Source organism: Haemorhous mexicanus, chromosome 5, assembly GCF_027477595.1.
Source record: "Haemorhous mexicanus isolate bHaeMex1 chromosome 5, bHaeMex1.pri, whole genome shotgun sequence".
Classification (NCBI taxonomy): Eukaryota; Metazoa; Chordata; class Aves; order Passeriformes; family Fringillidae; genus Haemorhous; species Haemorhous mexicanus.
This window is the reverse complement of record NC_082345.1, coordinates 45,746,615-45,763,232: the sequence shown is the minus strand read 5'-3', so window position 1 is coordinate 45,763,232 and position 16,618 is coordinate 45,746,615. Positions and strand designations below refer to the sequence as shown.

The 16,618-nt window shown below is 44.4% G+C and overlaps 1 protein-coding gene across 2 annotated transcripts in view; it reads right to left on the bottom strand.

The window, feature by feature from the left end:
• SLC38A1 (solute carrier family 38 member 1) overlaps positions 1-16,145 on the bottom strand; it is a 42,548-nt gene extending 26,403 nt beyond the window's left edge. The window contains exons 1-2 of one of the 2 annotated variants that reach the window (XM_059847024.1): positions 16,009-16,145; positions 7,225-7,437 (exon numbers count right to left, since the gene is read on the bottom strand). In XM_059847024.1, the coding sequence (XP_059703007.1) occupies positions 7,225-7,343 (119 nt within the window). In that variant the 5' untranslated portion in view covers positions 7,344-7,437; positions 16,009-16,145. Of the gene's footprint in view, positions 1-7,224; positions 7,438-8,058; positions 8,167-16,008 lie in introns of those variants that run through there. The other variant, XM_059847025.1, reaches the window with a different exon arrangement.
• Positions 16,146-16,618: the final 473 nt, after the last annotated feature.

Genomic DNA, 16,618 nt, shown 5'->3' with positions numbered 1-16,618 from the left:
TTCTGTGCTACACTAATCATAACACCCTGCTGGAAAATAAACCTTTAATCGTAACTATGAATTACTGCCACCCTCATTCTGCCAAGGATCCCTAAAAGATTTCACTGTCCCCTCACTGTCAGGTAGCACTGCAAAACCTTATTGCTACTGAAACCTTTAGCTGCCTGTCCTGGTTTAGGGCAAATTTGGGAGAAAACTTTTAAAGGGGTGCCTCTAGAAAGCAAATTCAAGTGGGCCCTCCCCCAGCTGGTTCAGGAAAATATTTCCTTGGAGGAAAGTGGAAAAAACGGTTTCTTTAATGGCAAAGCATTCACCAGCGCAGAAAATGAACAATATTAAACAATAAAACCTCTTGCCAATCTGAAGAGATGACAAACTCAGAAAGTCCTTTTCGTGGGCTGTAGCTCAGCTCACCCAGTCTGTTAGCAATCCCTCTGGTGCTGGAAATGCCTGGCCCTGTGGGCCACAGGTGTGAGCTGCCGGTTCTCTTCTGGGTGCTCACTCCAGAGCAGGTTTAAACAGGTCCAAGAAAAAGAAAAACCAGGGCCAGGGTACTTCTCTGTCTCAGCTAGCTAAAAGCTAACTAAAAGCAAAGGAGAGCTCTGTCTTGCCGTCTGTCCATCTGCAAACAACACAGTCCAGGAGAAGGATGCGGGGCAGCAAATGCAGTTTCTGAAAACAAACTGCACACTCCTTCTCTCCCCCCCTTCTCTCTCAGAACCAGTCTCAAAGATGCAAAAGTTATTTCTGGGCTAAACAGACAAGTGGGGATACAAGCATCATAAAGTCACCCCAGGACACTGCCACATAGGGTTGGTATGGCTGGAGTTAAGAGGAAGAAGAAGTGACACACATGCCACTGCTGGCTGGACAGTCCTGAAGCAGGCAACCTGCTCTGTTGGTACACTGTCCTGGGCTACTGGATTTTCATGTAGTGTCTCTCAAAACTCAATGCTGAATTCATCACACTGCAAAATTAAACACTTCTGTGCAGGGAAACATAGAATAAACAGCTTTTCTTTCTCTTTACCCTTTGCTTGTTCTGTGTCCTTGATGTATCCACATTTAGGAACTTACTGTCCCCCTGTGGCAGTGTTGGCATCCTTGAGATTTACAACACTTCTGATTTGGATGTGCTGTTATTTTCTCATAGATCTTCTCTTCAGCAAACATGTTAGTTTGTACAAAGCATTCTTTCAGCTTTTCATCTTTTGAAGGTTTATGCACAATTAAGTCCCTGGCATCTTTGCTAATCCACAGATGGTTCTTAGTCTGCACTGGCTAATGCCTCAGCCATGGTACACGTCACATACCTAACCAGGGGCTGTCACCAAGTGTCAGAGCCCATTTTAGCTGTGGCTACATTAAGCCAGCTCTTCTTAAATTGAAGCAGACAAACAACACTGAGCACAAACAGCAGCACTGCTGGTCCTTTCCCACAGTGGGAAACATCTGCTGGCCAGGGATGTATAGTTCAAACTGTGACTCAAAACTTTGCATCATTTCAGTACATCCAGCAGTATTCAGGCTAGTAATAAATCCATGAACTTGTAAATACAGAGTCTGAGCAAACTTCCCTACTGCCCCAGTTGTGGCCTAATTACTAGTGATATATATGCTAGCACAGCTTCTAAGGCCATGCCAAAGTCATGCAGCTATAATGCTGCTGACTTGGCTTCCACAGCTGACACACTGGGCCTTGTGTCTTTAACATTTTGTGTTTATGCCTTAAATCCAGGCACAGATGGCAAAATGTAAGTAGTATTTTAGCTGAGTCTTTTGCAATTTTGACTCCTGCCCATTGGTCTGCTTTGATTTCCTTTATATCAATGAAAAATAACTATAGGCTTCTGCTGTATTTTTAAATACTAACTTCAGCAACTAATTTGCTGCAAAATATAGACATGATGTCAGATTTACCAGTTCTAACACAGTTGGAATAGATGGCTGAACTTCCCCCACCATTTTATGAAGTGAAATGCAACCACTTCTAAGTTAGACTGATCTGAAATTAGCTTTCCAAAGCTCACCTTGTAGGTATTTCATCCTTGTGGAATAAAATCTCAACCTGATTCAGAGCATGTGCCTTTTCTCTTTCATGTCTGTTTAAAGCCCATCTCTTGAACACAGGCAGCAGAGTGTGAAAGGCTTGAAAAAGACATTCCAGCTCTCTCTCGAAACACCCTGCAGGCAATTTGTACAGGCAGGAGCACAGAGAAAAGTTTTGTCTCTTTTGGATTTGTAACTGCTGCTGGGAACATCTGCAGACTTTGCCTTCTTCTGTCATTTATGGAGATCATGTGTCATTTTAGATTTTGTCAAGAGTTATGATAGAATTCACTAGTCTGCTCCCCCCAGTTCTGCTCATCCCCCTGCAGCCAGTTCTCCCTTAATAATTACAAAAATAACAAATTTGTGCACACTATTATTATTGCCTTCTGGCACTACATTTCCATGAAAATTATTGTTAAAAAACTAATACAGGATAAAGACAACACTTGAGTAACATTGCTTGAATATAAAAGTGACCACGGGACTTTCCATTAGAATACTTTATTCTGACAGAATAAACAGCTTCCTTCCACAGCCAGCAAACATGTTATTTCCTCCTGGATGAGACTTTGAGAGAACTAGTCTGATTTGATAAATTGATCCAAAGTACTTTTTTCTGAGTTAGTTCTAGGGTAAAAATGGGGTCGGCTTGTTGTTCAGCTGGGCTCCTCTTCCACCGCAGGTTCGCCACATCACACTGCTCTTTTCTCCATTTTTCTGTGATGTGTACAGGAGGGCAGAGTCAGACATAGGAATGAGGATACTGGAACCCCAAACCATGAGGTACACAGCACTGAGCCCAGCTTTCTTATGGGGGACTTCCCAGCCCCAGGACAGCTGGCCCAGACAGCCCAGCAGCAATGCAGTACAGGGGGTTGTGGGCTCTGCCTGTGCTGCATTTGCTGCTGCAGGCAACTTAACCTGCAAGTCCAGAGCAGAGGTCTGCCTTGGGAAAACGCCTGGTGAGGCCAGACCATACGCCAGACAAGTTTTCCACAAAGGAAAAATATTATTGATCTTAAATGAAATAAAATGAAAAAAAAATAGGGTGGAAGGTAATCCAATGAATTCAGCAGAAACAAATTTTATCAAGTTATTGCTTTTTATGAACTTTGTTTTTTATTTCAGGGTGTTTTTTCCCTTAGAGCATATGAGAGGAAACATATGCTGGAGTACTGGAATTTCTAGTTAAACTGTGCTATGCATCTGCTCTGCTTAATAGACGTGCTCAGAAAACAAGCCATCCATTGTCACAGAATGTTGTATTTTTGACCTTACGAAAATGACACAAATTAAGTGAAACGCCTGTTTACTCCGCCTCTCCCAGCCCTCCCAAGGATCAGAGGCCAACTGGGAGAGGTTCTGTGGCAATGCACTGTAGGACTGTCTGTGCCATCAAAGCCTTGAGACTCCCTGACGAGCATGAAATCCATTTGCACTGTTTGTTGTCTTCATTTCATATGCTTTACCCATCACTGAAAGACATAACCTGTTCTTACATATTTCTGCTTTCCTGTTGTGTTTCCTGTATCATAGCTGAGTATGAACAGACTATACAAAACTTTTCAGATACATTAGTGAAATATCCTGGCCAAGATATAATGAGCTCATCCTTGTGATGCATGAAGCCTCACAGCTGGCCTGGAAAGAATATCTTAATCTAATTATTTTCCTGGTTTGATTTAGTGCAAAGTAGAAACTTACCCTTATTGATAAAGTGGTTTAAAAAGGATGATGTTTACTTATGGTTTCCAAATTTAATTTATTTAAGGACTTCAATGAGAAATGTTTGATTTAGGTGATACCCCCAAGCTAATCACTTTGGCTAAGCAGAGTTAGCCAAAAACCATTTAGCCATCTCAGATAAGTTTAAACATAATTAAATTAAAATGGTATTTTACAATGCCTTAAACATTTGTAAGGGAAAGCGAGTTTTGCCAAGATGACAGAACTTTATCCTTAGGCAGCTTCTTAAACTGCATGCTAACTTGAGCAGTGGCAAAGATTTCCAGGGCAGGCATGAACAAGAAACACAGAGGAAAGCTTGATCTGACTTACACTATGAAACTTGGACCAGATCTTAGCACACCTACTAACAACCTTGTTAACTGAACAAGGGGTGCTGATAACTTACTAGCAGCTGTAAACCAAGACAGGCATTCAGACATCAGCTTCTTGGGAGCATTGTCATAGTCATAGTCAAGAAGTAAGTGATCTAAATACTGATTTACAATTATGTGCAGAGATGGCAAGGTTTATAGCCAGGAGACATTGTTAAAAGTCACAAAATCCATGTCTGGGTTTCATGCAAATCTCTGAACTGACATTTTCAGAAGACATTCCCATTCAACATCTGCATACAAAGAAAAAGCCCTCTTAGTACAGCCTCTTCAAATCAACATCCCCTCCCTACATATATTTAGGCCCAGAAAAGGCTGGAAAGCCAAAGGAACATACAGGATTCTTTTCCAAGAACAAGTACTATTTGGAGTTTACAGCCAGCTTTGGAATCAGCTTGTGCCTGGTGTACCATCTCCAAAAGAGCCTTAAAAAGTGGCTTTACATTGAGCTTAAAAAACTGTGTCCTGAGAGAGAGGCAAAAAATATTAAATTAAATACAGAGTGCAATATCAAACGCCTTGAAACAACAAAAAAGTAAGTTGGTTGAAAATTACAGATCTAATCTAAAGCTCAAGTGAAATCAACAGAAAAAGTCCCACTGATTTTGATGGACTTGGGCATTTTACAAGGCCTCACATCATGTGCCAGGTAGCACAAAATGTGTTGCTCCCTCTGCCTGTTAACCTCTTACTCCATGGAAAAAAAAAGGTGTTTGCCAAAATAGTTATAGGAAGGGACTAACCACATCCTTTCAGGATGCACGGGTGCAGAGCAGGATATGCCTGCCTGCTTGTCACACAGGATGGCATGGAGGTGCTTGCACGGGGCAGCAGCTGTGGGTGGCTCAGGGACAGCCTCAGCCCCAGGGCATGCTGGCAGGGCTGCACTGGTGCCCCCGAGCTGCTGCACTAGTGCCAGCTGTGGTCAGTGTGAGCTGCCTTGAAACTCTTGGTTTGGACATGGAGGGGGACATGAACAAATTGAGATATACAGGGCTAAATAGTCACGGGTGGGATGCAAGCAGCTGTCCCATGAGTACCTGGCCAGAGGGCTAAGAGAACCATAACAGGCTATATCCTACAGCCAAATGATAGATTCTCCTGCAGAGGAATCAAGTTCTCCAGAAAGGAATAGAAAATTGTGAAATACATTAACCTGCCCTAAGAGCCAGAACAGTAATCAGAAAATCTGCCTCTGAGTTTCTGACCCTCTTTCCTCACTCCCCTTTTCTTCTTCCTTTTGCAGGCAGTCTGGATCCAGCCCAGATCTTGCCACACTTACTATGCCTTAACTCCACAGAGCACACACATTGTGACCACAGAGGACCAGGCACATACAGCACACTCCTTCCCCACCCTCCATAAACATTCACTGACAATGAAGCGCCAGCAGGGTTTTTCCCCATAACAGTTACTGATGGCATCAGCCAAAGTGCTGGGGAGGCACAGCCAACCCGGTATAGCCACTCCTTGTCTCAAGGATATAAATCCTCAACAGCCTCCAGGGAGTGAATTTACCACTGTCAGCCCCTAAGATCCTCTCCTTACAACATGAACCAGCAGGAAAGCAAACAGGTTCATACTGGAACTGTTTTGTTTTGGCAAACTTGGAGGGTTTTATGTCTTTCTCTAGCCTTTTTTTTTTTTTTTTTTTTTAACAGAAGTGGTTTGTGTTTCATTTTGGCACTTTCCATCAAAGCAGTTGCATCAGAAAATTCCTGACCAGCTCTAATCTTCATCAGCGCAGCTGCGCTGCGGTCACAGCACCACCCGCCCTGCCGGTGACGGCCCCAGGACTTCCCCGGGGCTGGCGGGGACAGGCTGCCACTCTCCTGCCCCCACCCCCGCCACCAGCCGGGCCCCCTGGGCCCCCTGCTCTGTCCCACGCTACGCCTGGCTGGTTTTGCTACTTGAATGGTGTGGACAATGCTGGGTGCTTATTCCCACACCTGTCACCAAGATCCTTGTCCACCCATGCAGTTGCGAGTCTCACAGCTGACTCTAACCTCACCTGGGAAAAAACATCTCTGAATTTCGTTTTTATGCTAGAAAGTGAGTTTCTCACGTAGCTGGAGAGGATGCTGCCAACAGGAAGAAAAGGCAAGAGAAGAAGATCTTAAAGATCATAAAATAGGTGGTGGCAGCCCCGCGGAAGGGATCACAACAATGTGCTGGCACAGGCTTCCATCCCTATGCAGGCACTGACTGGCCCTGTGCTCCACCTTGGTTTGCAATATTTGAACAGGAAGTTTGATCAAAATAGATCTTCCTATTTTACAGCTCACAAAATACAAACAGGGTCTGTCAGCAGGTCTTTGCTGCAAACTGGATGGCTCAGCCCTGTTGGAGGCTGGCAGGAAGGGCTGGAGAACTGCTCTCTGGAGAAAAGGCAGCTCTTCAGAAATTACTGTAAGCTTATAGAAAAAGCCAGCAGCCTAATAATTGTATTGATAATAATTTTAACTAATAATTTTCACCAATATTGATGCCTTTTTTTAACCTTGATCTGAGTTAGGTGTAAGACACTGTTTTACCATCTTCTTGCCACCTCTGCCTCAAGGGAGCAAACCGCTGCCCAGTTTATCTTGTCAAATTGCAAATACAGACTGGCACTACAATTGCTGCCAACCACACCAGCTGTAACTCCCCAGAAGCTTGGATATATGGAGCTGGCCAGACAAGCTAAAATTGTCACACCAGAGATTAAAAGTCAACTAAGAGACTTCCCCAAAATTATGCCATCATATTGTTATTACTTCTTTGCTGTGCGGAAGCAGACATCTAAAAATTTTGGCTTTTTGCTGCATTATATGCTTATGAATTTTATTAGACTAATTTGAAAGATTCAAAATGATGAATAAATTGCTACTCTGTTTGCTCTATCTGCTATTGCAGCCCATGCCCAACAGATGTTACGGATGAAATTCAAATTACATCTTCAAATGGAGCATGACTTGGTAATGAATAATTCAAGATATATACTGAAAATTAGAATGCTGTTTTTAAACAGTGTGTTTCTTAGCAGAGGCAACGTCAGTGGAAAAATACTCACCTATTTATCTGGCCGTTTTCCACCTCTGTGAAATCATTTGAATCATTGCTGATGTTATCATCTTCAGGGACAGTCATATTCTGCAACTCGGTCAGCTCTAATCCAGCTTTGAAAGGCATGCTGGGTGAGGAGCTGTGCCTGTCCAAGTGGTTCTTCAAATACTAGTGTTCGGTTGGTACCTCGTGAGTAAACTGCAACCACAGTGTCAGCAACCTAAATAAAACAAAAGCAAAAAATCCAAGATGTACACCACCAACAGCAGGCAATATCACCAGGAGAAACCATTGAAACCTGCACAGAAGGGACATCCATACCAACCAATTTTGAACTGTTAGATGGACCTCAGGTTATTACCTAAATACACTGCAGAACACTAGTGACCTTGTGTGTCTTAATGAGATCAACCTCACTAACCTTATAAATTTACCCTGTCCTGCAATCTATTGCTGAAGACAGCAATTTTTTTTAAACTTGTGAGCAAACCCCGCCTGTTTGTTTCAGGAAAAAAGATTAACCTCAAATTAAAGAATAAAAACTATTTGCTTGTCCAAGTCCCAATTCAATATCTGGAGTTTGTCTTCTGTATGCTTCCCATTCTTACTTAAAAATATAAAATACATGTCCATGCTGATGCTAAGTGGGATACAAAGAGGGACAGAGTTATCCCAGTACTCTGTTCTACTAATACATGTATTCCAACCTGTTAAGGATTTTTGGGAAAGCACAGGTGCAGTGCATGCTTTGTTCAAATTTTTGAATGGTTAAACTTGTTATGAACAAGGAGAGAAACAAAAAAAACCCCTAAGCTCATGTATCACAAAGAGCAATGTATACCTTGTGTCGAGCAGTTATTATCTAGAGACCAGGCGATCTCTATTCCGAGAGATGTGTTCCATAAAAGCACAGAGAAGAACACCAAAGGCAGATCAGAGAAGTGTGCTACAGTGACATACTTCCTCATCCGCAATGCAAATCAACTGAAAGACCAATATTTTCCGGAGTCCAACTCAGCCAAGCTACAACTCCTGCGTGGCAGTGAGGCAGCAGTATGTTACACACAACAAGCTCCTGCACCACAACTCTCTCAATTCCCATTTTTGTGAATGAATTTCCTGCAGTATTGCCAAACAACTATTCAGCCTGGGGTACGTGGAGAACCCTCAAACACCAGATTAATTTGGGGATATTTTAAAATTCTCAGGGCTACCTCAAAGCCATCAAACTGCATGCAACCAAAGAGGCACGAGCATCCCCAGGCTCTTGCAGGGCGAGACAGGAGGATGTAGTTCACTCGTTCAGTTATGACATCTGCCTGTTTCAAATTAAGTTTACAGAAGCCAGTACTTCTGTTTTATACCACATCCCTACCACACAGAAGATGGCTTTGCAAATGAGCAGTTTTTTCCCCTGTAAATACTTTCTCAGAAGCGCCATTTTCAATTCCTCAAGAGCCCACCCTGTCCAAAGTTCAGGTACAAGTTTAAAGGCTACCCTCTAGGCTAACAGCAGGATCCCTTCTCTTCAACTGATGGAGCAGCTAAGCATGTGATTATAGTGGCAAACACTGCCTGGTGAAAGGGTAGAGTTCGGGGTGTGTGAGCTGGGTACTTTTCAACTCTGCAAAAGAGATTTCCACTACAGATAACAGGAGAAAACTGCTCAGGTATTAAAATGCTGGCACATTAAAATATTAAAAAAAAAAAATTGATTTAGGCTGCTGATAAATAAATGCAGACTGGCAAGCAGAGGGTGGTTTTAGCATTCTGGAACAGTCTTCCCAGAGGCTGCAGGGATAAAATAGTCTACCTATTTTGGAAGAGAAGCACAATCTTTTTATAAAAGGATAAAGCCACAGGAGACGGTGACTGCTGAAGTGGCAAGACCAAGCCCACTGAATTCTGAAGTTTCTTGTGACCATGAGTTCCTAAAATAAACAATTTCTTAAGAGAACCGACAACCTCTGTACCAGGATCTGGGTCCCCTGGCATTTTAAAGCCTGTGAAAAGGTTCAGCTGAGATTCAAGCAGAGAAGCTTTTCCTTTGGGTACTGTTTTGCATCAGGATGCCCAGGAGGATTTTCAGAACTGCCTTGACATTGCCCGTGCTTAATAAATTCCCCATTAAGTGCTTCAAAAGCAGGTGATGAAATTAGCAGCAGTGTGAGGTAAGCAGCGCGCTGGAGAGCCGGCTGCACGGCTCACTGACGTGTGGCTCCAGCTTCGCCCTCTGCCCCTGAACACTACAGCACCAGACTGGCAGGAACACAGCTCCCTGCTTCATTCCCAAGGAATCTTTGCAGCACAAAAGTGACAAGCTTTGTCTGTTTCAACCAAAGCCCTCCTACAGAAAACTAATTGAATGAAGACTCTTCAAGGGCATGTAGTGATAGGACAAGGGGCATTGGCTTTAAAATGAAAGAGGACAGGTTTAAGTTAGGTATTAGGGAGAAATTCTTCACTGTGAGGGTGGTAAGGCACTGGAACAGGTTGCCCAGAGAAGTTGTGGATGCCCATCTCTGGAGCTGTTGAAGGTCAGGTTGGACAGGGCTTTGTACAACCTGGCATAGTGGAAGGTGTCTTTGTCCAAGGCAGAGGGGCTGGAATGAGGTGATCTTGAAGCTCTTTTAAAACCCAAACCCTTCCATGATTCTATAGGACAGAGCAAAATCTTAGAGCAAGCTGAAGCACCAGCAGTCATCTTAGCAGACTCCATGTTTCAGACAGATGAGTTGCTCCTGAAGCATCATGACAGTGAGCACATCTCTGAATATGTGTCAGGCTCTCTCTGGGGCAAGTGATTTACTAAAAAACCACCATAACAAAAACAAACAAACAAAAAAATCTTGAATGAAAAAATGCATAGCACTTCCAAGTATGAGAAAACCTGATCTCAGCAACAAAATATGAGCTGGGTGAGGAAAGAGTGGTGGGGCTGGGAACTGAAGTTTTCATTGCCATGGCATGAACTCATCACAGATCTTTGGCAAAGTAAAACCAACATGTCCACTGCACCTCCACCTATAAAATTAAGATGATAATAGAGACACTAACACTCAGTTTGTGACGTGCTTGAAGGTTTAGAGACAAAGGGCGATACAAGAGTGACACCAGCAATAAAACACTATGCAAATCACAAAAATTTTGCAATGATAACTTTATCTTAGAGATATACAGAGAAAACCCTTTGTCACTGCTAATTACTCTGGGCACTCTCCACAGTCAATGGAGTATAGGTGGTCACATGAATTTCATCCCCAAATCCCCTACTCTAAACTTCAAGTTCACCCATGTGACAAATCACAGAGCCTAAATAAAATCTAAAATCCCAAAAGGTTAGGGTTCATGTCAACTAGCTAAATTCCCTACAAATCGAGTATCCACTCCAGGCCTGTCACTTGGCCTCTACAGCAGAGCCTGGTGCAGCTGGAGGACAACCCCCTGACTCATGGGAGGGGTCTGCAGTCACACTGAGCTGTTCCTTGCAATTGCAATAGCTTTGCTCCCAAAAGGAGATTCAACGCTGGGATAGCTGAGCAAGCTGCCACCTCAGGTGTATGTGCCACTAGTGCTGTGAGAAAAAAATCCCAAAACTGCTTCACTAATAAAAATTCACCATATGTTGATACTGAGCTATAATAGAAGCAGCAGGGTAATATTTGTACTTTTACGGCCTTTTCATTCAAGAAAAGTCTTAAAAGACACGCAAATAAAAATGCTATGTTGGCAAGAGTTCTTAGGCTGAGCTTTATTCCTAATTCACATTGAAAGACAGTAAATAATCACGTGAATAGTGACTGGAGAAATTCCAGTCACCTCAGTCACTGTGCCTACTACTCTGTCCTCAGCCTTAAACCTCTCAAAAGGAAAACTTCCAGAGATCCACCATCAAACCTCTCCTTTCAGACACACACAATCATAAAGGACAAATCAGAATTTTGCTCTTGCTTCAAATTTTTCCACTCAGATGGGCAAGCACTCCCTCTTGTAAAAGACATCCCCGAAGAGAAAATCAGCAAAGAGCCAATGACTCTTCAAAATGAACCTCAAGGATCTGTGTTTAGTAGCTGACCCAGCTCCTCTGTTTAGTAGAAAAAGCACTGCTCTGGCCTAGCAGCTTGGCTTTCTCTTTAAATATCCCATGATATGTCTTGTAAAAGCCATTACAGATAATTTATTTGCTGTGTGCTTCTTGCAGAATATGGGAAAGATTACAACTGGTCACAACTTCAGGAGGACTATGAGATGACACAAGAAGATAAAATGAGTTTATTTTTTTCAAGGACACTGAGACCTTCACAAGCCATTAAAACATATTGCAAGAACTGTAGTAATTTTCCTGTTGACTTGTGAAACATAAAAAAAAAAAAAATCCCTGCAACTCCATTTTCCTGGACTGTTAAAATTCCACAAGAGCAGTAATGGGATCAAAAACTTTATGTTTGAAAAAAGATATAAGAATACAATCTATTTCTTCTGGTTCCTGCATGAACCCTTTCAAGGCCATACATGGAAGAGGTATAATTTCAGAAAACACTTCACCAGAAGCTGTGTTTCTAGAAAGAACATCATCCCTCCTGGTAGTAATCACAACGGCTTAATTCACATGCCATATTTTTTTCATATCCTGTAAATGACACAGTTCCAAAAGCGTCATCTTAAGGCACATGGCTGCTCAAAAGCTGACCCAGTACATGAGAGGCATGTGGGTAAGTGGCCCATGTGGACAACATCTAGTCCATCTCTGGGTGCCGTTTTTGCAATATGTCCTTTCACTGGGCACTTCAGTCACTGCGCACTTCCTGCAGTCAAATGGTCTTGGGACTGGTAAATATCCAAAACACACTAAGCACTTTAAACTATGGAAATCACAATAATTTGCTCAAAAGACAAAATGTGACTCAACTTTCTTCTCAAAGAGAGTTTTGCCAAGAAAAACTTGGTCGGTTACAAGTCATCAGAACACTTCACTTGAGTTTCGCACAAGCTGTTTTTATTCCTGCAAAGCCTGAGATGTGATACGTCTTTCTTTGCTCATACTTTTGAAAGTTCTTTCAAAGAAGAGCAATATGACCAGTAAGACACCCTCGATATAAATAATGAAACACAGAGACTGAAGCTCTGTGCACGGACTATTCACTTAAATGACAGAAAGCAAGAATAAGCTTTATACGTAACAGTATCACACTGGGAGGCAGGGAGGCAACTATCACCTTTTTGTTCTGCATTGGTGACACCTGACATGAAGGACATAAAGCTCCAGACTTACTCTTCATCTACAGAAAGGACAAAATGGAGAGATTAGAGAAGAGCCACTGAGATAACAAAGAGCTTGGAAATTAGACTGACTCACATCCACTGAGCAAACATCTGCAGTGCTTGAAATGTCATTGCCTCCAGCTCCTCAGCTCTGTCCCTCTGCAGCAGGCAGCAGCCACAGGAGCAGTGGGAGGAACCGGGTTCACCCCAGCCCCAGTGGTGTCCCAGATGGGCCCAGGTGCCACAGAAAACCAACATGGTGCTGGCACATGCCTGTCCTGCCCACCAGGGCAATGCCAGGATGAGGGCAGCGTGGTGGCCAGAAGGCCTTGGCGCTGCTGTAGCCATTTGCTTGGTGTCTGCAGGCCACCACCTCTTATCCCCAGGCCCCTCTCTCTCACAGCCCCCACGGCATGCAGGATGGAAACAGTTAAAAGATAAGATAAGGGGTGGGAAAACAAGTGGCAGAAGTCTTGGGAAGGAAGCTCAGAAAAGGGTGCCATAAAAAAGAAGTGATGAGAACAAATGTGGATTGTCAGCCTTTCTCTTGGTAGTGCATGACCTTGTGCTGCAACAGGAAAATGTTCCTGCTTTGCCCCATCACTCTCCACGCTGCCCTTCCATGCTGCCATGAAGAAAGGGAAGACAGTCCCAAATTAAGTTTCGACAGGCTACTCAGCTGATCAAAGGCAGGCAAATAAGAAACCATAAAATCCCAGTCTGATTCACCAAGTGATTCATTACTTTAGGCAAAACACTTAAAGATGAGCCATAAAGGAAAATGGTTTTAAGTACATTTTTGTTTTGAGCCCTTCCCAGTCAAATTAGGAAAGGCATTTGGCAGAGGAATATAGTCACATTTTTTCCTAATTATATTTCTTTGTGAAATCCTCTCGACAGTCTTGGTTTTCAGAAGAGATCCCACAACGTACCGCCACAAATAAATGTGCTCTTGTCTTCCACAGAAAGTGGAAATGCTGTGTGAGTGGGGCTTTATGGGTCACTGCAACAAAACACACTACCCAGACGTATTTCTAAGGGTTAAACAGCAGCTCTGAAATTCCCATTTAAATAAACTTTTGCACTACAGAAGGAAGAATCCTTTGTATAAGTTCATGTGTAACTCACTTTTCCTCTGCCCCAGTTTACAAGTAATTTCTCAGCCACAGTTTTCTTGACTGTAAGAGACTCAAAGCAATATTTACCTGATAAACTTGGTCAAATATTGTAAGAGCTAACTGCAAAACATGTAAAAGCTGCTATTTTTCCCAAGAGCAGCTGCTCAAACTTCTTGGATTGGATTAAGGTCACAGCAGTAAGTATCCATCAGAAAGAAAACCGAATTCAGGTTTAAAATATTTAAATATTTCCACAACATCCACTTGTCTTCACAATACAACTTGTAAGTGATGGTTATTATCAGGTCAGTTGCTACGCAGATTCCAACAGAAATGAGCAAGATGCTAAAAAGAGAGAGAAGAGCACAGGAGAGTCCCATTTCTGCTCGGTCACCACTCTTACACTGCTAAGAACAAGCTCCCAAAACAGCAAACACAGACAAAATGTAGGACAGGGACCCAGGATGAGCAGCCTCCAAGCAGGAAGGCTGAGAGAGCACTGCCTCCCCTTCCATCCTCTAAAACCCTTGTAAAAAGCAGGATTTGGGCACGAAGGACAATTGATCCTCCACATTTTACAGCAGTCTGCAGAAAGGCTCAAACTCGGGGGATAATCCTCTTCACACAGGAATGTGCAGCTTGGTGCTCACTGCCAACAACCGTCTCCCATCCTCACCCAGCCTGGAGAGCCCAGTTGGTCCAACTACAGCATAAATAGTCTCAAGTGACGAGACTGAGGATGCTGCAGTGTGCTTCAGTGAAGTGCTCTCTCTATGGTGCCTCTTAAAAACAAAAAAACCTGACCTTCCGAAAAGGCAAAGTCAAATAGGAGTCATTCAGTACAACAGTGAAGCAGATCCCATTTTAGTCAGTGAATTTCCACCGAGCCTCAGCAGAAGGCCTCTGCTCACCAGCAATATGGCAGTTCGGAGATTGCACGCAGGTTTTGCAAAGCGGATTTCAGCGCCATTTCGGCAGCGGCTCCTAGCCTGGAAAGGGCAGTTATTGATACCTATATCCTTCAGCAACAGATGGAATTTCCTTTTAGAGGCTTTTTAAACAAAGTTGGTGTTTTGGTAGCAAATTAAGTAAAATTTAGATGGAGGATGCTGTTTCTTTCTCCCCCTGCAGCTGTTTTTATTACTTCTGATCTGTGAAGGTTATTCTCAGAATGTAGGGGATTTTTGCTTTGTTTTGTTTTTTATTCCTGCAATATTCTATCAACTAAAATGTATCTTTTTCTTACACTTTACTTCTAGAACAATGTCTGTTCTATGTTATTTTGCCTTTCAAGCACAAGTAAAAGCCAAACAAACCTGAAGGTGAACGAAGCACAGCACAGGTTCCTATTTATAATTTGGACTAGAGGTTGGCAGAAATGCCCCACGGCAGTCTGGGACTCTGAATAGCCTCCGGACAGGCGGTGAGTTCAGCGGGTGGCACAAGGAAACTATAGCTTCTCCTTCCATAAAACCAGCTGCCAGATGCAGGCTTTATTTCAGTCCTTCCAATGTCACATAAACAAAGTACGGCTTTACACACCTCATCGTCTCCTCCCTCACAAGGAAACAGACACATCCAAGCTACAGGTTGCATTACGAACTCTGCCAAACAATGGAACAAGCCCCCTGCCACAAGAGCGAGCTGGACGGACACACACGTGAGCCAATGCACCCCCGGGCATTCACTCGGGCCTCTTTTTGTTCTCGCCTTGGCTCACGAAAAGCGACCACCTCAGCTGTTACTATGAATTTACGGGCACCACGCACACGCGTGCGCGCCGTGGGCCCAGCCTGCATTTTCCGAATTCCGTAAAACTTGCATTGACCCCATGGCAGTGCCGGGTTTAAGGGAAAGGCATGAACGTTCCCCGGGCATGGCTACACCGCGGCCGCGCACCCTGCGGGAGCTGCGGCACCCGCGACCTGGCCTCATAAGGGGCAAACTCATTTATTATTACTACATTTTTTTTCGCTGCCAGCGGAAGCCCGTAGCCGCAGACTGCCAGGTTTTTGTTTTATTTCTGCGGGTTTTGTTTGTTTGTGGGTTTTTTCCGCAAACTGCTGCCCGCCTCAGCAGTCGGCGAGGGCAGCATCGCCTCCCGCCTCCGGCGCGGCAGCGGGAGATGCCGCATGGCCGCCCCGTCCCCACGTCCCCTCCGCCCCGCCGGGCTCCCCGAGCCCCGCCCGGCTGGCTGCTGGCGTTTTTAGGGTTTGCACTGGGCAGCACGAGGGGCGAGCCGACACGTTTCGCAGGGATTGGGGGGAGGGCTGCGCAAACGGCGGGGACAAAGCGCGGGCGGCGGCGGGCTCCGGGCTCCGGCCCGCGCTGCGCGGCCAAGGCGCGGAGACAAAGGGTGCGCGGGGAGCCGCGGCCCCATCCCTCCGACTGCATTAGCTGCTGCTGCCTACCTTCCCCAGGAGCCGCGGGGACCCTCTGAGAAGCGATCCACCTTTTCCGCCGGGATCCGACTGGAGAACCCCGACAAATAATTACAGTGATAAAAATAAAATAAAATTTAATTAAAAAAAAAAAAGAGAAGACGAAGAAGAAGAAAAAGGGGCGAGAAGGGGGGTAAATGAAACTGGCGAAACGAAAACGACGAGAAAGATGCCCTTCCTCCTCCCGCCGCGGGTGTGTGCATGTGGAGGTGGGCGGGCTGGCGGGAGCGCGCCTGGCGCGCGCTGCGCGGGGCCGGCGCCGGGGCCGCGCCATCAGGTGCTGCGGGGCGCGGAGGCTCCGGCTGCTCACACGTGTCCGGGCAGGGGACCCACGGGACCCCCGACACGCCCAGCTCCCCGGCCGCATGGACGTTCAGAACCTTTCCTTTAAAAAAAAAAAAAAATTTTTTTTTTTTTTACTCTTTTTACAACAGACAGTAATTTTTTTCACGCCACGGTTGGAGAAGGCAGCCTGGCAGGCAGGCTGGATTTTTGTGACTTGAAATGGCTACGGAAGATCTGGCACTATTGTGTTAGCCGATTTCCTGTTCTGTCATGCAAAAGGTATATGCTGAAAATG